The following is a 23287-nucleotide window of genomic DNA, read 5'->3' on the forward strand; positions in this document are numbered from 1 at the left end:
ATATTGTACACGTAACTTAGGGTATAAAGATAAGTGACCGCCCGGGGGCTTGGGAGTGTGCCCATGGCTGACTTGCTGCGCAGACCTCTGTCGGGCTGAAAGAAAATCTTTTAGATAAACAATTAATAAACACCGAGACCGAGACAAGATCAGAAGTCTCTCCTCGTTCTTTGAAGCGTCGGCTCTCCAAGGCCATCCCTGGGCCTTTCCAGGCCACCTAAACAGCAACAGCCAGAAAACCCTACAGCTGAGTGCACATAAACTCCTGTAACACTAAATATCTCATGGCAATCTGTCTTGTGGCTTATGAATTGTTGCCTGGAGCAAGTTAAGGCTTTGCTGAGCAGATTTCTGTGCCTATACCCAACAAACTTACATCATATCCACTGTTCCGGATGCCACGCCTCGGCCTTTCTCGAGTCACCAGCAGATCCATCTCCGTTTCCCCTGGGCTGGGACTGTTCAGGGACTGCCTGCTTCTGTACACTGAGTTCTTCAGGGGCTGCCTAGAAAACATGAAACAAGAAAATGGTAAAATGAGAAAGAAGAAATTATGACAGACAGTAATTGCCAATACTCACCTTTATTCTAAAATTATGACGTTCATAAAAACGCCACTTTGTTACAGGATATTCTTTCTACATACATGAAGTGCTAGAAATCTGTAACCTTATTAAGAGATGATTAATTGCTTGTTACAGTTTAAGGAAAATAAAAGTTACGTAAAAGGCATGGACATTGTATGTGGGAGCTTGCCAGATGAAATATGTCCCAAGAAGATATCAGGACCCTTTTAACTTCAGCTGATATGATTCAAACTAATTTTAAAAAACATATTAAAAAATAACAGGCTCTCCCACACACACAGATGGGGAGCAGAGCTTTTGGTTGCTGATCCTGAGCGCTGAGAGAGAAGCAGGAAAAAGCTCCAATGAAACAAACCCCCAGCACAGGGAAAGGGAAGAGATGCAGCAGTGGGAGGAAACTGTTGCAAGATGCTGGTTTTAAATAGCCAGTTTGGTAACTGGCCACAGCTTTCTCTGAGAGCTGTCCTTCCTGGCATTCAGCTGCTTCACTGGGACAAAGTGCTGCTCATCCCTGGGCACTGAGCTCCCACTGCTGGGTGCTCCAAGCCAAGAGGAAGGAAATGCAATAGAAAGGCAGAATAAAAGTGAATATCCAAAATACCTGGTAATCTCTCCAGCAAAACAATTTCTGCTCTTGTTGCTGGTTATACAAAAACAAATGCAGCATCCCTCTGTGAAATACAAAGCATATCTGTACATATCTGTAGGAGGGTTTGCCAAATGGTGCTACAGGAACTTTATGCTTCATCAAGCTGCATCTTTTAGGAAGGCTACTTCTACACCAGCAGAGTTTGTGAGTTGTTCTCATGCTTTGTCTGGTCATTACTCATTTTGTTGCACAGTCCAGAGGAGCATTGCTCCTGAAGTAGATCAGCAACAGATGAAATCATGGCATGCCAGCTTCATTTATTAACACAGCAATTACTCTGCTAGAGCCTGATACAAAGTTATCTTTGCCTAGCCATGCTATTTTTCTGCCTTGTGCAATTACTCCATTCAGAATATTAAAATTAGATCAGGTCATCTAACATCTCTGTGCTGCTTATTTCACACAGAGGACCTGCCAGTGCTCATAGTGAACTAAGACAAGTTGCACTATTATGTCTGAAGTCACATTTTCAAGTCACTCCATGGTTTAACATCTCAAGAACCATCAATGAAATGAACAGACAAGACAGTCCAAATTAATTCACTGATAAATAATTCTTCAGTTATTCCAGATCTTGTTAACAGCACTTTTTGCCTTGACAGATTAGAGCAGCAGAAACTGGTTTGCAGAAATCCAGAAAGTAGGACATTTACATGATCAGACAGGATAAAAGGTAGGACAAAAAAACCCAATTTCACGCTTCTGATTAAATAAATTACTCAGGCATGTACTTAGTTCTAAGACAACTTTCCAAAACTTCTGTGTGACCTTTGATCACAAATCACCGTGCTTGTGTTTCAAAATCCCAAATGCACTTCCAAAGCAGAAGGCAAGCAGAGCTTTTGGAATAAGTTTCTCCTAGAAAAATAATATTGAGTAAATTCTTTCTTGCTATATAGTCTTTCTCTGACTATATCGTTGGTATTAACAGAAAACAGGGTTATGCACAGGGTAACCAGATCTGACAACCTCCATCTTCTTACATCAAAAGTCTCCAAAATTTCATATGTTTTACAATAGGTCCATAAATACTTAGTTGAGGCAATCGTGATATATTTTATAAGGGATTCAAATATTCAGCTCTGTGAAACGTGCAGATTCTTGACCTGATTGCAAACTATTAAAGAAAACCCAAGAATAGTGCATCTCATCATTAGGCTCTTAAAAATTACCTTGAGATTGCCAATTACCTCATTTAAGAGAGTTTTACTAATGAGAAAGGAGGTATGAACAGGAACAACTGGCATCAAATGGGTTAGGAAGTGCCTTCTGGGAACACAGCTGGAATGTTTTAAAACATGGGGATTATGGTACTGATGACTGAAACGTACCTAGAGCACAAAGCTCTGTTCTGGAAAACAAACCAAATCATTTAGCAGTAATGCTTTGTAAATCACTTTTAAATACAATTTTAAATTAATTCAAAATATTAAGGTAACCTTAAGTAATCAACTGCATCCCTATTTTCTGATATGTTTTAGAAGTACTGTAACAATGCAACTTAAGTTAGAGGAATATATAAAAAACAGAAAATATGCTTACCCAGATTGCTTTTAAAGCAATTTTATCTCATTACAGAAATGCAATTGTTTTGATTAATTTATCAATAACCAAACCTCACACTACCTTGTTGTATTTTTCAAGGTTTTCCTTCAGCAGTGTAATATTTTAGCCATCTTAGAAAACTAAGGGCAATAATTTTCATACCAAATTTAGTTCCAGTGTGGAAATTTTAGCACAGAATTCAGAACTGGTTTGTTTGTAAACACTGCAGCATCTGTAAAGTTCATTAAGGGTTCTGTATCTTCACAGAAATGCATCAGAAGCAATTCTCTCTCCTCATGTGGGGATACAGGTCATATATTTAACAAGTCCAGCAGCCAGCCTTTCACGGTGCAGCTGGAATCATTCCTCCACAGGAGTTTCTGTCATTCCAGGGATCCCTGGCTGAAATAGACTGTGGCAAATTTACACAACACACAGGAAAAAATGTATGGGATCCTCCCACACACTGGCACGTGAACAAACATCAGTGTGTTTAACAAAAGGCACGTGGCTGTGTTAAAGCTTGAGTTTAAAACTTTAAACACTTCCTGTGAGCTATGTGACACATAATAAGCATCCAAATTAATGTGTCACAGCCACACCAATGTGTTGAGGGACTCTGGACTAAATGCATTCCTCAACACAAGTTCCCAGTGCTCTGTCTGTACCTCCTGGACACAGAGTGTGCAGAGCAGTGCTCCCATGTAAGGACAGGCTCCATTTTTTACCTTCTCAGTGTACAATAAATTGGAAAACTCCACAAGGAAATGGTGCCCCAGGACATCCAACATAACATACAGCTGAGTCAGTCTTTTCTCCTCAGTGACCTCTGCAGCCCTGGCAAACAGCTCTTCCAGGGCAGTATCCCTCAGCCACTGAACTCTAGACCTACAGAAACACATCTGATCTCAACTTTTGCCCATAATCTGAGGCAACAGTGCTCTTGTAATTCCCATTACAGTCTTTTTCATGCCTGTGCCCAGAGGGTAATTGCTGCAGCTGCACTGTGTGCAGTGCCTGTGTCACCAGCAGTACTCTGATTGCAGTCCACTCATGCTCATGGGAAAATTCTGGTCTGAGCTTTCCAGGAGATGGGATGCAAGATTGCACCTGCAGGCATGAGGGCCATTTCCAGGGGAAAGGTGCTTCAGTATCCCTTTTTCTCTCATGGATCAACTGATGTTAGTCCCTGATTACAGTACGAACCAGAGCCCTCCTGTGTAAGGTGCAATGGCAAACACATTCTCTTACCATCACTCATCCTCCAGAGCTCCCAAGGAAGAGGAATCTGCACACTGTGCCATTCCTGGGGTAGGACTGGTGTGATCTCCTCTTTCCAACGTGCCAGTTTGTGTTTCAGAGAGCACCAGCAACAGAGCACCCACCCACAGCTCAGGCACAATCAGCACCTGCTCTCCCTCCTCATTTCTAAAATGGGGTTTTGAATGCTACTGCTATGCCATCCTCAGGAGACAGTGAAGTGTTAATCAAACATTGGCAATGTTATACAACATGCCAGCTTCACGTGACAGATGAGCAAATTATGAATTTCTCTGTTAAAGGCACTGGAAGATCACCAATAACAGGCACACAGATACTATCACTGCAGGACTTACAGGGACAATGCACTGGTTCTGCTATCTCATGCCCTCTGCAATAGTTATATTCAGATTAAAATAGTGACAAAATAGTAACACCACTGTATTTTGAAAAAGAATCAATGCTAACTTCCTGCCTAAAGTCTGCTCTGAGTATCACCAATAACATTAATACCACTTTTTCTGTTTACCTTTGAGAATGACTCACAAGAACTTGCAACAGTCCCTTCCCTTATTTTTTCTCTTTCCATTTGTTTGTTTTTATCCACACTGCAGTTTTACCAGAGAACACGTTTTCCATGGGCTGTATGAATTTTCTTCATAAAGCAGAAGGGGCAGTGACCAGATACAACAAACACCTGGCTCATTAAAATGGCCCCCCTGACTCCCAGGACATCAACTCTCTTCCCAGATGAAGAACTGCAAATAAAAAGTCTCACCTGTTCTTAGGCTCAGCAAATGGAGATGAGACATCTGCATCTGGATCCAAAATATGGTCAAGTTCTTTCTGGTTTTTCTCATACATCCTTTTTCTGTCTGTCAGTGCCTTGCTGCTATCAACCTGTGGGAAATCATAGTACCCTTTCCTCTTGGCTTTCAGGCGCAGCTTGTTGCGGTAGTGCTCTATATCAGACTTCTGCTTCAAAGCCTTGTTCACCTAAAAGGCAAGAAGATGTTTCAGGGCTGCTGGTGGGCTGGCTACCTCCAAAGGATCTCGTCAGCGCGTGTTTGATGCGCCGCGTGTGTCATCTCTCTGTAGCACACTGTGCCATCTGCAAGCAGCGAGGAACTGCAAGTGAACAGAGCCGCTGCATTTTTATGGCTTGGCAGATGGTTAAATAATTTTAGCCTAAAAAAACTGTGTACCATTACAACAGTGACTCAGAGACACCCACTGAGGAAAAACACGAGTGGTGTCAGCCAGCCGCCATGACCCAGCGCTGCATGTGCTTCAGGGCACAGCATGAAAACTCTGAAACCATGAAAACTCTGCTGGGGTACAGAGACATCCCCCCTGACTGCACAAAACCTGAAATAAGTCACCACTGATGGCTGGGGAAGAAGTCCAGTGAAATGTCATCAAATGTCTATTTTGTTTATATGCTTTCTGATGGGCTCCTGTGTGGTGGTGTTCACAGGGGTCTTAGGATGAGGGAAGAGACGACAATGTTGACTCTGTTTCAGAAGGCTTGATTTGTTATTTTATTATATATATATTATATTAAAACTATACTAATAGAATAGAAGAAAGGATTTTATTAGAAGGCTAGCTAAGAATAGAAAAGGAATGATAACAAAGGCTTGTGACTGACCAAGACAGTCCGGACAGCTGGACTGTGATTGGCCATTAATTAGAAACCACTAACACAAACCAATCACAGATCCACTTGTTGCATTCCACAACAGCAGATAATTATTGTTTACATTTTGTTCTTGAGGCTTCTCAGCTTCTCAAGAGAAAAAAAATCTTAAAGAAAAGATTTTTCATAAAACATGTCTGTGACACTCCTGTCAGAGAGGAACCTTTAAAAAATGGGTGTTTGCTCCATCCTGATACAGCTTAGTCCCATGGTTTCTCTAAAGTACTGAAAAAACTTCCCTCCTGCTTCAAACTGCAAGTTACCTGGAAATCAGGGATGTACTTCATCTTCCATAGTCAAATTCCACAATCTCCTCAAACTACAGGAAGTGTGTGTGTAAGGGTGCACACAGCACCAGCAGTGTCATCCTGCTGCCTTACAGAAAAGAGATGTTGAATGCTAAATAAGCCTGTCTCCAAGTTTGGAAGCTACATGGCACATCAGGACTTAAAATGCCAGTATGAAATGGAGCACAACAGGCTGCAATAATCCAGGCCCACATGGGACCTCTGTCTTTTACAGTGTCCCTGGCAGCAGCCCTCCCTGCTGCTTTTAAACTGTTTTTAGCTGTTTAAATGACTGTTGCAATGCGAGTTTGTAAACAAGGCACCTCTGTGGCTTGTTCCCATCATGTTCAACAACTTCATGAAAGCCTCAGTCCTTTGTAAATGGACTGGTCTTGATTAAATCTACATCAAAATATGAGTATAAAATAAGTATTGCAGTCAAAGCATGCTTTTTGGCCAGCATCTGGAGCAGACATTCGTGCCATCCCATTTTTTCCTTCAAAACAAGTGCACCCTCTGTGCAGGGAAGAGGCTGGAGTGCAGAGCAAGGCCAGGGTCCCACTGCCCCCCTTCTCACTCTGATTGAGATATAGTGCTCAGTACAGAAAGATCAGCCTGGCACCCAGATGATCTATACACATTTTCATAACCAGCTACAGAATTCACATAGGAAAAGATGTTATTCTGCTGCCTTCATTAATTATTTTTTTCAAATAGGAGAGAGGGACACTGGGAGGGTAGGAATATAGAAAATCACCTCTTCCAAGGTCACAGGCACTCACAGGTGCATTGTGAAAGAGCAGATCTTAAATTCTCAGGTCTGTGCACCCACAGTGCTAATGGAACTTTATGTAGCATAAAGGTGACAAGCTCCTAGCAGCCCTCAGCTTTAATAGGCTTAAGATCCTTCCACTTGTGGCTGTAGCCAAGGAAACACCTGGAGACACTTCTCAGGCAGTCCTTACCTCCCCATTGGTGATGGCAGACTCCTGGCTCCTCTCTGAAGCAGCATGGACAGCAGGGAGGGCCACAGGTTTGATGGCGATGAGCTGCACTGAGCCCGAGGAGGTGTCGAAGGGGTCCACAGCAGATTTGGCCACATTGTCAAAGAGAATCCCTCCTTCCTCTTCATCACTCACAGCCACTAGAGCACATCAAACTCACTCAGCACAAAGACACAGACATTTCTGCGGCCTGCTCGAGGGGAAATTCAGCAAGCACACGCTTTGGATTAATGATGTGCTCAGTGCACTCGAGGTGCAGGCCTGGGAGACCTTTACACCAGGGAAAAACATCCCATTAGAGCACAGGAAATATTATGGATTCAAAGGATTGTCTGTCCCTTCCCCAAAGAAGGTTCCAATCCGTGCTAATAAGATGGGAAAAAGGAGAAGAAGGACACGGGAAATGGTATGAAAATGACAGTGAAAGTTAAGGTAGATGTTTTTCTAGGTTTCACATGGAAACACACACACAGGTGCCCACGTGCCAAGGCATCAGTAGCTACACCTGATCAAACCCAAGAGTGCAGCTTTTTTTCTGTCTTATGCTGCAAGAGCAAGGGCATACTCAAAATATGCTAAAATAAGTTTTGAAAAAGAAACCTGTTTATTAATGCTAAAAACACCACTTATTAAAATAAAAGCATTTTCTGCTGTGTGTTAAAAATGCTTAAGAAACTGATGGTATCTAATCTTATGTTAATTTTTTGCTTTGTAAGCAGTACCTCAGGTCTCTGTGAAGTTAAACTTTACAATTTCTTAAGAACCAGAAGAAGGTTTCTGTAAATCTTTAAAATTAAATGGCATGGCAAAGTATTTTTAGTTTTAGATTTCTATATAAATAAATAAATCTCCCACATGCAATTGGGCTCTTTCTCCTCCAAATTTTCTTTGCAAACCTGCATCACTTTGTCAGCTGTTGAATCTGAAAAATCTTACCCACATTTTGAAATAAAAGAATGACAGTAAAGCATAAGCACAAATTCTACAAAGAGATCCTTCCAAATATTTTTGAATAATTATGCTATTAGAGGGAAGAATGCTTGCTCCATCTCCTAGCTGACAGGAGCAGAGATCCTCTGCTAAAGAACAAAGTGGTCTGCTCTAAATTTATTTCCTCTGAAAATAAACTCTAGTTTAATATTTAATCACTGCACGAATTACAATGGACTTGTATAAACTCAGCAGTTTAGACAGCCAATGATTTTGGTAAGAAAATATTTGACAGCAGTAACATAAAACATGAACCCACTGAGTAAGCTCATTATCTCTGTCTGTGCTCAGTGTGACTGCACTTGGCACCACTTGAGCTTTTGAGCAATGGATGGGTTAAATCACTGTGTCATTAAATACTGTCCCTGCAGCACCACACAAGTGTCCAAACATTGAGGCTTCAGTGGGTGTTGAGTGGCCCTGTCCCTCCTGGGGGTCCTTAAACACCCCAGATGTGTGTGCCCTGTCCCTCCTGGGGGTCCTCAAACACTCCAGATGTGTGTGCCCTGTCCCTGCTGGGGGTCCTCAAACACTCCAGATATGTGTGCCCTGTCCCTCCTGGGGGTCCTCAAACACCCCAGATGTGTGTGCCCTGTCCCTCCTGGGGGTCCTCAAACACTCCAGATGTGTGTGCCCTGTCCCTCCTGGGGGTCCTCAAACACCCCAGATGTGTGTGCCCTGTCCCTCCTGGGGGTCCTCAAACACTCCAGATGTGTGTGCCCTGTCCCTGCTGGGGTTACTCAAACACTCCAGATGTGTGTGCCCTGTCCCTGCTGGGGTTACTCAAACACTCCAGATGTGTGTGCCCTGTCCCTGCTGGGGTTACTCAAACACCCCAGATGTGTGTGCCCTGTCCCCAGATGTGTGTGCCCTGGGGCTGCTCAAGCCCTCCAGATGTGTGTGCTCAGTGGAATGAGCAGCTCACAAGCCCAGCTCAGTGACAGTGCCCCAGACTGCCAGGGACCACCAGGACACCACAGCAGCAGAAGCAGGGAATTAGGGGGTCCTCTCCTGGCACTGACCACATGTTTCACATTTCAGTGAGTTCAAAGGCATGTCTTTATACTCACTGTAAGCATGGGTGCTCTTCCCTGGGGGCATTTTGAAACCTGGTAGCCACAGAGAGCTCAGCTACCTGCAGATGCATGGGGTGTCCCCTCAGACCTGGTTTCAGGAGCAGAAACCAAGAGTTTTTCTTAATGAAAGATAATTCCTCTAGGACTCATTAAAGGAAAGGAAAATTAAGGGTGAAAAGAATCAGAAACCACAGATAACAGCTAATTCTGATGGGGAGCACTCTCAGTATCAGCCCTCTCAAAGGTAAGCACAACTCCTGCACCTACTGCAGTGCTACCAGCATAGAAATGAGAGCCAAATGGGGCTAGAAACTGGAGTTTTATTCCATCCCACCTTAGCATTTGTTCATTTATAGTGTAAAAGTAGGGTTTTTTCCCCACTGCCCCTTTTCCACTGGAAGATGATAAAGAGAGCCTGTGATCTGCAGCCACTGGCACACTGCTATAACAGGGCAGGGAACTGTAGCAAGCACTGGGAAATTCATCCTTTGCTCCTATCCATCTCCTCCCAAGAGAATTTACAGCAACCATTTATGACATGACTGAACCATAACAACCTCCAAGCTTTGAAAAACAACCCAAAGGAAGTCCAGAGAAATGTTGGAGAAATCCTGGTGTGTTTGTTTTTGCTGTGTATCCCTGCCCTGGGTCAGTCCATCCATGGGTGAATAACTAGCCAGCATGGGAAACTTCAGGAAACTGCCCACACATTCTTTATAGTCACTCACAATAATCACCTTTGCTTGTTATAGCTGGCAACATGGTTTAAAAGTGATCTTTTACATTTCTGTTTCCAAACAGATGCATTCCATCACTATTGTGGAGTTCTACTCCTGCCTCCACTGTGTGAGCACAGAGACTCAGAAGCCCAGTGGCAGAAAAGGGCAAACCACAACTTAATCAACTACTTAACAGCACTTTCCCACCTCTGAAATACCTCGTGCCACCTATCTCATGCCACATGATCCACTGAGATGGAATTACTCTTTCTAATCTTTCTGTGGCTGCAGCACATGATGATCTACCCAGAGCAATCATTGATGCAGGTCGAGTGCCAGGTGCAGTGAAGAGCAGGGTGGCACTGGGTCCCTGAGTGTGGCCTTGTGAGCTCCCCAGGACAAGGTGAGAGAGGAGAATTTGACCCCATGCCAGAAGACTGATTTATTATTTCATGACATTATATTATATTAAAGAATGCTATACTAAAACTATACTAAAGAAAGAGAAAGGATACATCAGAAGGCTAGAAAACAATGATAATGAAAGCTCATGATGGACTCCTCAGAGTCCAACACAGCTGGCTGTGACTGTTTATCCAAACATGTGAATTGTTTTTAATTAATGGCCAATCTCCAGTCCACATTCCAGAGCAGCAAAAACATGGAGGATCTTAGGCTTCTCATCTTCCCAGGAGAAGAAATCCTGGCGAAGGGATTTTTCAGACAATGTCACAGTGACACCTGAGGAGCAGCAGCATCCCTGAAGTTCTGTCTCCACACCTCTGCAGCCACCAGAACACGAGGTCTGCCTCAGGGATGCTGTGCTCCCATTTTCAGGCAGCTCTGAGCTATTCCAGCCAGCAATGCCAGCAGGTGGTGCTGCCCACTCGTGACCAGCTGGTCCCATGGAAAAGGGGCTCTGGGACTGCAGCTCTGAGCAGTTAAAAAACAATTAGGCAGGTAAAGTAGTCTGGTTTTATCTAGTTAATTATTTAGAGTTTTTAAAAAAAGTGATGCTTTTGTCAGCCAAAGATTTCAATGAGGCCACGGAAGATTCCTTGTCTCCTCTCTCTTTCCCTCTACCTTGTCTTTCTTCCCCTCTCCCTCATCAAAATAAGCCAGAATGAAGCAAAACAAGGATTGAAATACTTGCACTTAAAAAAAAAAATTAAGGACATTTAAATTGCCTGTGAATCAGGTAACCTTCCAGCCAAACACCTGAAACAAAGATTTGTGCTGTCCTGCTCAGAAAGATTTTGGAAGCCCTCAGAAAAAGAATGACATCAATAGAGAAAAACACATAAAGCCATAACTTGGGATTCACCTGCAAGAAGGTGGACATGCTCTGACTTTTCTTACATCACTTAATGAAATATTTATGAAGATTTATTTTAGATGAAGGGAGGGCAAACATTGTAAGCATACCTAGAGTACATTTATACCTGCAGTTTGACAAAGAGCAAGCACTGTCACCTATCTAAAAAAGCTCCTTAGGAAAAAGCCCAGGTATCAGTATTTCAAACAGAAATCCTGACACCTGAATATGATTTAATAATAAGGAACTAATTTTCATATTAGAGAAAATCTCTATATAAAGAAAAAAATATATACTTTTTTTCTATATCATCCAAGTTATTCCATTGGTAAGATGACTATCTCCAGAAAGATACAAAGAGATGCTTTAAACAATAAAAAAAAATCTGTTTCTGAAGGAGTTTATAGGTCTATAAGTAAAATATAACTTTCCCCACATTAGCATCTGAACCTATCTGGACAGAAATACCTGTCTGTAAGATATTGCAGTGTAATAGAAAACACATTTGTGTACACACACCCTTCCACAATTACACCCAGCTCTGAAACACTCTGCAATGCTAAACCTCCCTCAAACAGCACAAATATTGTATTTTCAGAAGCAGGCAGCTTACAGACTAATGGAAGCAGCTCATGATTCCTCCTGGACAGTATTTCCTTGGGTGTAAATTCTGCTAAATGCTTGGTGATGTGCCTCAAGTGTTGCAGTCCTGGCTTTGCCTGGGATCCTGAAGCAGGAGCCACCTGAGCAGGTCATTGGAGATCTCCAAAGTGGTATTTGCAGTTTTCCAATGAAACTGTGTACACAGGGTGAGTATTTGTCCCTTAGCTGCTTGTTTGGTTCCCTTTTTGTGAAGGTTTCCTGTTCTTATAAGCAGGGATCTCTCTCTCTCTCTCTGGTTATGTCTTCTTCTCCAACCACATCTGCCTCATCTTTCTAAACATCAAAGTCTTTCAAAAAAAAGACCATAAATTTCATAATGCTTCCAGTGAATCCACCAGCCCCTTTTCTTGGCTGACACTTCTGTAATAAGCAGGTATGTTCACTAATTAAAAGAAAATTATTTAACTGACAAGGATGATGAACACACAAAGACAGGGAAGACATGAGAGCCTACAACAGAAGCTTCTTCAAGGAAATGGTGCTGCAGGAGTTTTAAAAACCTTTGCAAAAATAGTTTTCTGTTTGCACAATAAAACTGTGCATTTGTCTTCTTCAGTGCTGACATGTAAGTGAAAAATCCCAGCCATCCAGACTGCCACTGGGTCTGATAGCGTGAACATCTACATGCTCTTTACACTGCTGCTTGGATGAAAACTCCTGTCAGACTCCATTAGTGGTAGAGCCAAAGTCATCTAGAGGGGGAGGCAAACGTGAATGAAGAAATATTTAACTGTGTGACCAAGTGCAGATCCCAGATCCCTCAGAGATCTGCTGCAACAGGCACCATAGAAACAGCATGCAGTATTTTCTTGCCATGAAAACAGCAACCAAAAAGGGTCAAAAAAAAAAAAAAAAGAAAAGAAAAGAAATTCTATTGACTAAGTCTGAAGAAAAAAATATTCACAGTCACGAGCAGGATGCTAGCAGGGTCACAGTGCTCTCACTATTTAAAGCAAATAAACAACAAAAACAAGGGCAGTAGAAGAAATAGAAACACTAAGGGGAATAATTAGTCTGTGTCACACAAGCTGAAATCTTGGGAGAAAAGGGAATCAGTGTGTAAAGCTTCTGGGAGGTTCAATAGCAACTTGTGCCAACACACAGGATTGCAGCTGAACAGGTGGATTTTGTTTGTTCTTTGGGATTTTTACCCCCCTCCAGTTAAATGTAGTAAGTTACTCCAAAAAGCCTAGGAGTTTGCTGTGAGGAGGTGAAGAGGCAGATGAAATTCCAAATTAACACCCATCTGGGGGCAAATGAAAATAATGCCTCAGGATGAGGGAATGGAGGATGAAAAGAGTAGGCTCCTTTCTCCACACCACAAATTCTTCCCAGCACTCTGATTTCTCAGCCTTTCCAAGACACAGGCATCATGAAGAGGAATCATCTCACTCCAAATCTGCACAGCTGCTCCTTTCTGACTGGATCTTACCTCCAGAGATCCCAGCTGGCCATGACCCTCTGGAAGCAGTCCTTTCCATTCTGATTTGTATTTCACTCAGCACAAAAAAGGCAGAAGAAGGGTGCTGGGTGTCTGTTGGGATCCACCAGCTCCCCCAGCTAACTCTGTGTCCAAGATGCCACCAGACAACGTTGCTGTTGCCATATTTCCCTTTATTTTGAATCACCATAGACAACTGCTCAGAAATTCAGAAAAACAGACTCTGATGCTGAGCTGCCACATCAGACAGAGTGAAAACTAGTGGCTCACGCTTCTGTAGAATAAAGGAGGCAATGTATCATAGCTAGGCTGAGTTACATCCAAAAATCCCTTTGATTTTAGCTAAACCAATAACACAGATGATTTTTCTTTTTTCCCTGCTACTTTGCTCCTGTAGACAGCTCTTGCCTTGACAAAAGAAATTATAGTCTTAGAGACTGGTATTTTAAAAAGGAGTGAGGCCCTTGACTGAATGATTTCTGAAAAGTACTGTTTTCAAAGACATTGTCCAAATGATTGGAAAATGAGAAATTGGTCCAGCTGGGGAAGGTTTCTTACACAAAGAAGTTTGACGCTTGGGGAATGCTGCTTGTACATCTCCACCTGTGGTGATGAGGTTTAAGTATAAACCTGAGCTCAACTACACAAGTTCTTAACTCAACTTCACAAGTTCCCCACAAGTTGGGGAGTCATATGCTTCATTAAGAATTGATAACAAATCAAAACTTTTGGTTTTCCCTAAAAAAAGAAACAAACACTCACACTCTTCCAAAGGTGTTAATGGGAAGACTGCAAGATCAAGCACTTAAACGTTGAAAAACAACCTACATCAATTTCATTGGCTCCATTTAGTGAGGAGCTGCTGAAAGGAAAGGTTGCACTGTGGGCTGCTTTAGCTCTCTAGGTCTGAGTGGGTTCAGCTTTTTGCTTCTCCCTGAATGATGTTTGGCCTGATAAATGATGGGCAGAACTGCTAATATCCTGTTCTTCTCTTCCACATTCTCTCACAAACCCATCTCAGAAACTGCCAGTACCTCTGTTGGCTGATTCATCCATATTACAGTCCTCTAACATACATAACTAGGCACTTTTAAAAAGTGTTTAGGGTTTTTTTAATTACCTAAAGTAAATGAATGTAGAACTCATTAACTTTTAGAAAGAAAACTTCCTATTAATATAATAATAAATGTTATTCAAGAAAAAAAACATGCCATTATCTTACAAAATCTTATCACTGTTTGATTCAAGTAGTTATTTTATGTTTTCTGTAGAAATAATGCTCAGCTGAAGAGTTCTCCTGATCCTCCAAAGCATCAAGTCCTGAAGCAAAGCCTGTCAGTCCGTGCTGGTTTCACATTGTTCACTCACAGCCCTGACACACTCCATGTGGAGTCAATTTTGATACAAGCCATATAGAATTTAAATACTGAGGTAACATCCAGTGCTGTCATTCCTCCCTGCAACTAAATGTCAGCAAGAAATAGAATCTAAAATTGGTCTGTAACTATGGCAACTAATGAGCCATTCTGACTTGGAGTCCCCAAATCCAACATGTGACCATCAAGGGATTCATTCCAGTTTGAAGATGCTGCTTCTCAGAGAAGAAAATCTGCTGCTGCTTGTGCCAACATTTGTGTGAGAGCCACCAGCCAGGCTGGAGAGCTGGAGCAGGCTCAGGCAAATAACTGGGAGAAAAGCAGCTTCTTTCTGAAACTGGAAGGAAGAACAGACACCACCTTCTGTGGATGTTAAACACTCTGGGTCAAGGTAAAACCCTGCAGAAAGCACAAACTGTCCAAGCTGACAATGATGGTCATAATCACAGTACAGGGGAACCAAGGGCTGGCTCTGTGATGAGAACTAATGGGTGCCTTGAGGCTTTGGATTTTAATTTCAATTTCAATAGGCATTTGGGATCACACAGCTCCAAACTGAACTCCATTAATTCTGACAAGGGGAGGTCATTTCATCTGCCATGATCACGTCCTCCTTCTCAGAAGCTGTTCTGAAAGAGTTGTTTAAGGAAACTCTCTTAAATATAAATTAAAAGATATCCCTATAGCTAAAAAGTTCTCCTGTCTTTACTAGGGAGCAAGGTATTTATTCCCTTTCATATCTCTGCAAGGAGACCCTTTTTAGTGCCACGGCAGTCAAGTGAAGAGAGTTCTACCAGAAGCAGCTGAAGTCTCTACCAGGAGGGCAGATGTGGTGTCTCATGCACAGGTTTCTCCTAAATTTTTTCTCCTAAGTTTTTTCTCCTAAATTTTAATGAAGTTAAGATTTAAAATGAAGGGTCACTATTTCCTTCCATTACCTTCAGAGGTTTATTTAGGTAGCATGTGTATGTTCTAGAAATGCACTACAGCCCAGATCAGAAGAAAGGATGTTAGTTGCTAGTCAATTCTTTAAAACAAACAAACAAAACTGAGTTCTTACCAATTTTCTTTGAAGATGTAAAACCTAACAAAACACAAAATACTTTAACTGAAATATTTTGTCTACCCATGTAAGCAGCACTTAGCATTGGTTTGAATATTGGCTTTCCTGGGTGGGTAAGAAAAAAGACATCATAAATTACAGCTTTTAATTCTGGGAAACACAAATGTTGTTGTCTTGTAAAATGAGCCACATTTCTTACTGTGACAAAATAATTAACCCCTTTGAAACTTAGAACCTGTTAGCCAATTTTCTATTCATAAGGAAAACATAGCTATGGGAACAATGGTATAACTCAGGAAAAATAAGCAAAGAGAAGAAAAACAAGAAAGAAACAGGATTGGGTACTTCTCTCATCCATCATGGATCATCACTGATCCCTCTCGAGGCACAAGGTCACCACCATCAACTAAGGTCTTAGTAAGAAACATCCAGTGTGACATCCCAGGTGCATTCAGGAAAAGCTGCCAGTAAATGTTAATGACAAACAGGTGGGCCATGGATGTGAGGAAAGACAAAGCACTGGATGTTTCACACTTTCTCAAATTAATTTCTATCTAATTAATTCATCTTCATCAGATCTGGGCCAGCTTAGCAGGAGTAGCAGAGAAAATTAATATCTTAGGGAACTACAAAACAAAAAAAAAAGGTGTAAACCCTACTAGGAAGCATCATGTCTTCATTAGTTTACTGGTATTCCAAGGAAAAAAAAAGGGGGCAGGGAATAAACAAAAAGCAAGAAAACTTGCAAAGAGCAAGCACCACGATGTTTCATGGGATCTGGAGAAACAGTTAAAGCAGTAAAGGCGAAGGAGAAAACCCAACAAATGAGCCACACACAGAATGCCCAGGGATTGCTGAGGGTACAAGACATTGTTTCCAGCTGGTGCCTGCGTGGATGTGGCAGTGGGGGTGAGCACAACGAACCCTTCTCACCGTTCCTTTTCCTGCCCTCGTCTTTTGCCGCTTTCTGCGGTGCCATCACTTTCTGCAGGGAGCTCCGGCCGGAGCTGGGCTTTCCCGACCCATTACTGAGGATGGAGCCGTTCTGGCTCGGGGAGCGGCTGCAAGAAACCATAGCAACAAGGCAGGATGTGAGTTCTCCCTCCTCAACCTCGTTTCAAGGTTATTTCACTCGCGCGGTTTGCATCACTGAGTTTTCAACTCTGATTTGGTACCGAAAGGAGACAGAATAGAAACAGCACACGGCAACACGGTAAAGGTAGGAGCACAGTGATGGGAGGGGAGCACGACTTTCCCAATTAGTTCAGGGCTGATGGGCATCTTGGTGCCTTGGAATGCTCCTCGTGCATAAGCCCCACAATGATAAAAGTGCCACCACCGAGGACAAAAAGTCCCGTTGTCAATTCAGGGTCGTTAACCCAGACAAAATAAAGTAGACCTTTGTTTTAGGATGCATGGCTAAATCGATTCCTTTATTATTCAGCCTGCATTTACAGTCAGCTGTTGTCAGCCACAATGCAAAGAACACTCACTCACTTTGCACTTATGCACACACAATAAGAAATTTCTCCTTTTGGCACATACCCTGGTTTAAGCAGCGCCCTCATTGGCTGAAACCCCTAAGAAAATGCTTGTTTTAATCAGCCATTGCACATCCTTGTCCTGAAACTGGTCCCTGCCCAGGGTGAGGAGGGAGGGCAGGGCAGAACCACTGAGCATCCAGTCCCAGCAAGGAGCAGGGACAGAAATGAGCAGCAAGTGAGTGAGCTCCCACCACAGCTCCTCTGCTTTTTGGGGTGTACAAGTCACTCAAATCCTAATGCACAAGTTGACAAAAGCAGACCACTAGTAGATAATAGCACATTTAGTGCTAGTCAGCACCCAGACACAGTCACTTTTTTTTACATGTGAAACTGCCACAAAGGGAATGAAAACACTCCACAGGACCTGTGTAGTTATTCACAAATCTGCAATGTACCACTGGGTTTTCATGGGCAGTGACAGGGTGATGTGAAGAGGTTACACTAGAGGAAAATAAATGGGCCTAGGCACAGAGGCTTCCATTTACAGAGGAAAAGAATCAAATCAAATTCTATTGCTGTCACAATGGTTTTATAACCAGAAAATGGTACTAAAACAAAACAAATGTCAAAACCATCCTGTAAATCACTGCCAATACTGTATCATCAGCTTGAAACATTCATTTTCAGGCCAGGTCTGGCCACCCTACCCGGTGTAAGTAGAAAGCATTCACTGTGGTCAGAAGAGCAAGGGACAAATATGAGAAAAGCAATTCTTGGGGATTCCCTTTTGAAGATAGCCTAAGTGGAAATATGTATAATTTGAGACTGGCTCTTTCCAGCAACAGGACTCCAGGAGAATTCAGCATGCAACCCCACTCAGTCCAGCCTGAGGGTTTCCTTTGGAAATTCTATTAAAAATAAGTATTCTTGAGAAGCAAGATTCCTCCCTATAAACCTGTCTGTCACTGCTAAATGGATAATCCCAGCCCAGTATAAAAGATCCATCCAGGGACAGACCAACACCTGAAGAAAATCTGCTCAACTTGGGAGCATAGAAAAGAAGCGAACATGGATAGCTTGCACAATGATTTCTGTGGTGACACTAATCCAAATATTCATCCTTTTTAAGTGGTCCTCATATTATTAACTGAGAAGTTTCTTTCAGTGGTGATAGCAAAGATACTTTGATCAGTTACCAGCCACTTCATGGCTGTCTGGTTTGAATTGACATTTCCAGGCTATAAAGTACCCTGAATGAAAGAGCAAATACATAAAGGGCAAGAAAGATTTCTTCATCTTCAGCAACCATTAAATTCCATTTCCAGACACAGCTCCTGGGAATCAAAAAAACTGAACTTCTACATGTTCTTACTTACTCCAGTAATCACCCTGAAGGAGGGAAAACTAACTCTTAGTTATTTGCTTAGAAGGGCACCAAGGTTCAGCACATTTTGTTATGAGAATAACTTTCTTGGATCGAGTTTGCTTATCAGCATTTGTTTAAAATGGTGCAGATTAAGTGGGGGATTTCTGCACTCACTCAAAGGACTGAGTGAAGTGTTTAATCACTTTGGGTAGAGGATTAATTAACAGGGCTGATTTACTTTTTTTTTTTTTTTTTGTGTGTGTGTGTGTATTTACACATGGCTTTGGAGAGGTTTCAAAACATTTTAAAGTACAATTCCTGCAAAGACTTGACCTGCCCAGCACCAGCAACCACTGAGGGTGTCACAGTCATCTTCCAGTTGTCATTTCTTCAGTGGATGGAAGGCTTTGGAAAGGACAAGTGCTGTTTGGTTCACATAGACCTAACCCTCATATTGCAGTGACTTGGAGCCTGAACAGCACCTCACTGGCATTAAATGACAGAATAACAGTTTCCATCCAATTGCAGCTGGCTCACTCCTCTCTGCTGGTACACCCTGCAGACAGCCCTTCCCACATTCCAGGTGATTTACTGCCCAGCCAATGGAATATGATAAACCAGGATCCTTCTGTCTGTTTTTCTGCAAGGAAAACCTCAACTGATGACCACTGGGGATAATCTACCCACCCCTGCTATCCTCCAGCCCCACACCATGCTGGCTGACATCTTCCCCTTCCAGCATGTCCCTGACACAGTGTGCAGCAACACTGTGCTGAGTATTCCAAGATTTCCCATTATTCCAGAGGGGGACATATCAGACAAGATGAGATGACTCAGCTAGGAAGGCTTGGTTTTCTCTAGAATTTCTCTGCATTAGTCAGCTGCTTTTCTTGTATGTTATCAAATCCCTTCAAGAGGCCAGGCCCGTGGAATGCCTGTGAGCCACACAACAACAGTTACCTCTATTCAGGCTGTTTGTCTAACAGGTTTGTTTTCCTCTCTTCCCTTCAGTATCCATCCTCAGCTCCACTCTCATTTAATGCCAAGGAGAGTGGATCAAGGAAAAACTGGCTTCAAAGCATGCAAAACAGCTGGGATAAAGGGATAATCTGTTTTCCTCGCCTGCAAGGACCAAGACAAGGAATATTCAGCTATTCTGTTGATGGGTGAGGGCAGACATGAGGTAAAACTTCCTAACAGGAAAGGCAGGAGAGAACAGATTGCTGGAGGAGGTTGTGATCATCCCACCAGTGGAAGACTTTAAAATAAGGTAGATAAAGTTGAGTTAGGGGGGCTGTTGGACCCTGCAGCAGAGAAGAGGAGCCATATAGCTCCCTGGGGATCTTGTATCCATGATCCTACAAGCCTAGAGACTTCATATGAAGAGAGTGCAAACCTGGGACACTTCACCCTAGACACTGACATCATCTAGTCTATTCTTACACTTCTAAAGTTTGGTCCTGCTGTAGATGCTTTGGATCTAGAAGTCTTCCACATTTAGTGGATATTTGGGGTTTCCCCCTCTGCTGGTGAAGGCATTGGGTTCAATTCTGAAGTGGCAGAGCCTGCCAGTGGAGTGACTGAGTGGAGCAATTTACAGTGGCTGAGGACCTGTCTTTTCGTTGCTTGAGAAATTACCAGTGCTCATGTTACATGTGACATTTGGGCTCATCTTTATGGAGCACCAACATGCACACAAAAGCCACTTCACCTCCTCAGTAAGACTTCACTTGGTTTTATCTCAAATTTTGCAGCAACGTTACCCAGCACAGACCAGCGTCATGCCAAGGACACATCATGGAGGGGAACTAGATTACACTGAGTGCCAAACCTTTCAGCAACCAGCTGCAAATATCCTCTTTAACCCCTGTGTGGAAAGGCAGCAGCTGCCAGCCCATACCTTTTCCTTGTTTCGTTGGATTTGGCAGTTTTGATGGTGCTCCCATCCTGGGTTGTTTCCCTCTCCTGGGAGGCAGGAGCATCTCTGACTGGAAGTGGAAGGATGACAGTCTCCTGAGTCACAGGTAAAACCTCATCCTCTGCTCCCTGCTGGCCCAAGTGTTGCTTGGCATAGTCAAAGCCTTGGACTGGCTGCAAAAAACAGGAGAAATAACAGAAATTTCTGGCGTGTATTAGATTTAATAGAAATTTTCAAATTCAATGTAAAATTTTTCACTACTCCTTAACTTGTTTAATTACATAAGTGACAGGTTAAAATACATAGATACAATGTGAATACCCAACAGGAAACCAATTTTCTCATGAGATCTCCATTCCACACATTTTAAACATGATTAGTTAGTATAAAATTGACCTTGGCTAACCTTTCTTACCCTGCTGTAACACCCCCAGAAATTACTTTGACAGACAGTGGGAGAACAAGGATGTGGAAGAAAAAATTGGGAGTAAAAAAAATAAAACCCTACAGAAAACTTTCTTTGACAAAACCCTTGTGCTTCCAAAGAGGGTGGGAGTAATTTATTCCCAGTCAAGCCAAAGTAAAAAAGGCACACATCAGAAAGTTTAATGGGCAACATTTTCCAGAAAGTAATCTTTTTCAGATCAGTAAAATTAGATTTCCCCTGGCTTGCCAGTTGCCTACTGGGAAGGATATTACTGACTTCACTTGTTTCTCTTGGGAAGTGGCATTTCACCAGAGCCTTGCAGCAAGGCAGTTCCTGCCCAGCAGAACTAACACATGCCTTCTGGGCAAAGCAGCCAAGGAAAGGTGGATTCTCTCAATGGAAAAATTAAACATTTAGACAAAACATGACTTTCCAAACTGCATTTTCAGCTGGAAGGAAAAGAGAATGGGAAAAAAAATAAAAAAGGAAAAAAACCCAACAACAACAAAACCAACCTGCATTATCTGTTGGGAAAAAAAATATGAAAAGTAAATTACTCAAAGAAATTCATAACCACCTCCAGAAAACGTGTTCTTGTTACACTAAATAAAACTACCTTACCAAAAATGGGAAGGTTGCTCTTCCTGAAGTAAAAAGACAATTGACAAAATGCTAAGAAAGGACCACAAAACACTTCAAAGCTGAGAAAGTGCAGGTTTTAAACCTCACACATACTTTGGAATTAGTTCATGACTGATTACTCCACGTTCCTGTCATGTCATCATTGAATATTTTAGTTCCAAAAGAAAGTAAGCATGAGAAAAAAAAATACTGTTGGCACAGAAGAAGGACAAGCTCTGAAAAGCATTTGCTCTTGTTGTGTCCCTTAGTAAATCTGGGCTGCAGCTCTAAATTCTGATACATTTCACAGGTGATCTCAGTCTGAAAATAATGGTGCTGTTTTTCACTTTTTGAAACATAAAAAATGCTTTTACTTTGTGTGGACCTGCATGGCATTCCCAAGCTCCTGCTCAGACTGAGGCTAATGGTTCCTAATGTGTTTCCATCCTTCAGCATTCCTCTGATAAGAAGCTTCAATGCATTAAGGAGCAGGCTAATGCTGATAAGGGAGAGCAGACAACTCCACAAATCACCCCCATGGAACTCGCAATATATCAGAGAAATGCTAATTCACCATCACCCCTCCATGGCAAGCAGGGTATCACAAAACAGCCAACAGCAAATGAAGGAAGGGAAGCAGAAGCTGTGTGAAGAACAGTTAGGAAGAAATTCTGCACAACATCCTACATAATAATATTGTTAATTAAAATATTGCTTTTCAACCTCATTAAAAATATTGAGACAGTTAAGACACCCCTAGATATTCTGAAAAAAGGTAACAAGAGAGAAGAGGTGATTAAATCAGTTATTTCTCCCTCCATGCCTTTGAAAGAGTCAAATAATTTCAACTTAATCTCTTAATTAAAAAAAAAAAACAAACAAAAAAATCACCTCTCCAAACAAAAAAACAAACCAAACCAGAATCTGCAGGACATGAGAATTACTGAAGAATTCTGCAGTGTCCCAGCTCAGATCTGCCCACAGGAAGAAAATGAAGGATTATTTTAATAATCAGAGTTCTACTTACCACCATGTCCAGTAACAAAGTGCAATAAAAGGAGAGCTGAGAAAGTCATCCTCATCAGCAGACATATTGCGTTAAATAAAATTTGTTCTTGGATCCCTGCTCTGTAAAAGCCCACAGGAGCAGATGGTTCTGCCACCCCTGGAGGGAACTGGCAAGGCTAAATCACAACCAGGTACAGCTGAAGCACTGCAAATGTACATGTCCAATACATCCAAAATACTGACAAAGACTGTAGGACTGAGATTCTAATATCGCTTTTGAAATAATAAATGGAGAGAGAGAGACCACTAGATTACCTTGCCTGGCAAAGGGCAGACTGAATACAGTTGTTTCTGGGACTCTTTTTCCTTGTAATGATTGTGAAAAAGACTCTAAAGATGTTAAAAAAATATGTCAAAAAAGGAAGTAAAGGAGGAAGGAAGGAAGGAAGGAAGGAAGGAAGGAAGGAAGGAAGGAAGGAAGGAAGGAAGGAAGGAAGGAAGGAAGGAAGGAAGGAAGGAAGGAAGGAAGGAAGGAAGGAAGGAAGGAAGGAAGGAAGGAAGGAAGGAAGGAAGGAAGGAAGGAAGGAAGGAAGGAAGGAAGGAAGGAAGGAAGGAAGGAAGGAAGGAAGGAAGGAAGGAAGGAAGGAAGGAAGGAAGGAAGGGAAAAAGAGAGGGAGGGAGGGAAGAAGGAAGAGAAATAAGGAAGAGAGAAATAAAAGAAATAAAGAAAGAGAAAATAGAAAGGAGAGAGAAAATAGAAAGGAGAGAAAATGGAGAGAAAAGGGAGAG

The 23287-nt window shown here is 42.2% G+C and overlaps 1 protein-coding gene across 1 annotated transcript in view; it reads right to left on the reverse strand.

Annotated features, from left to right (window-relative positions):
• KIAA1549L (KIAA1549 like) overlaps nt 1-23287 on the reverse strand; it is a gene marked incomplete at its 5' end in the record, with an annotated part of 131424 nt that overhangs the window by 25552 nt on the left and 82585 nt on the right. The window contains 6 exons of the mRNA XM_058806928.1: nt 377-506; nt 4820-5037; nt 6993-7171; nt 15672-15695; nt 16608-16735; nt 20425-20615. Coding sequence (XP_058662911.1) covers nt 377-506; nt 4820-5037; nt 6993-7171; nt 15672-15695; nt 16608-16735; nt 20425-20615 — 870 coding nt within the window. The remainder of the gene's footprint in view (nt 1-376; nt 507-4819; nt 5038-6992; nt 7172-15671; nt 15696-16607; nt 16736-20424; nt 20616-23287) is intronic.

This window comes from Ammospiza caudacuta, chromosome 6 (assembly GCF_027887145.1).
Source record: "Ammospiza caudacuta isolate bAmmCau1 chromosome 6, bAmmCau1.pri, whole genome shotgun sequence".
Taxonomy (NCBI): domain Eukaryota; kingdom Metazoa; phylum Chordata; class Aves; order Passeriformes; family Passerellidae; genus Ammospiza; species Ammospiza caudacuta.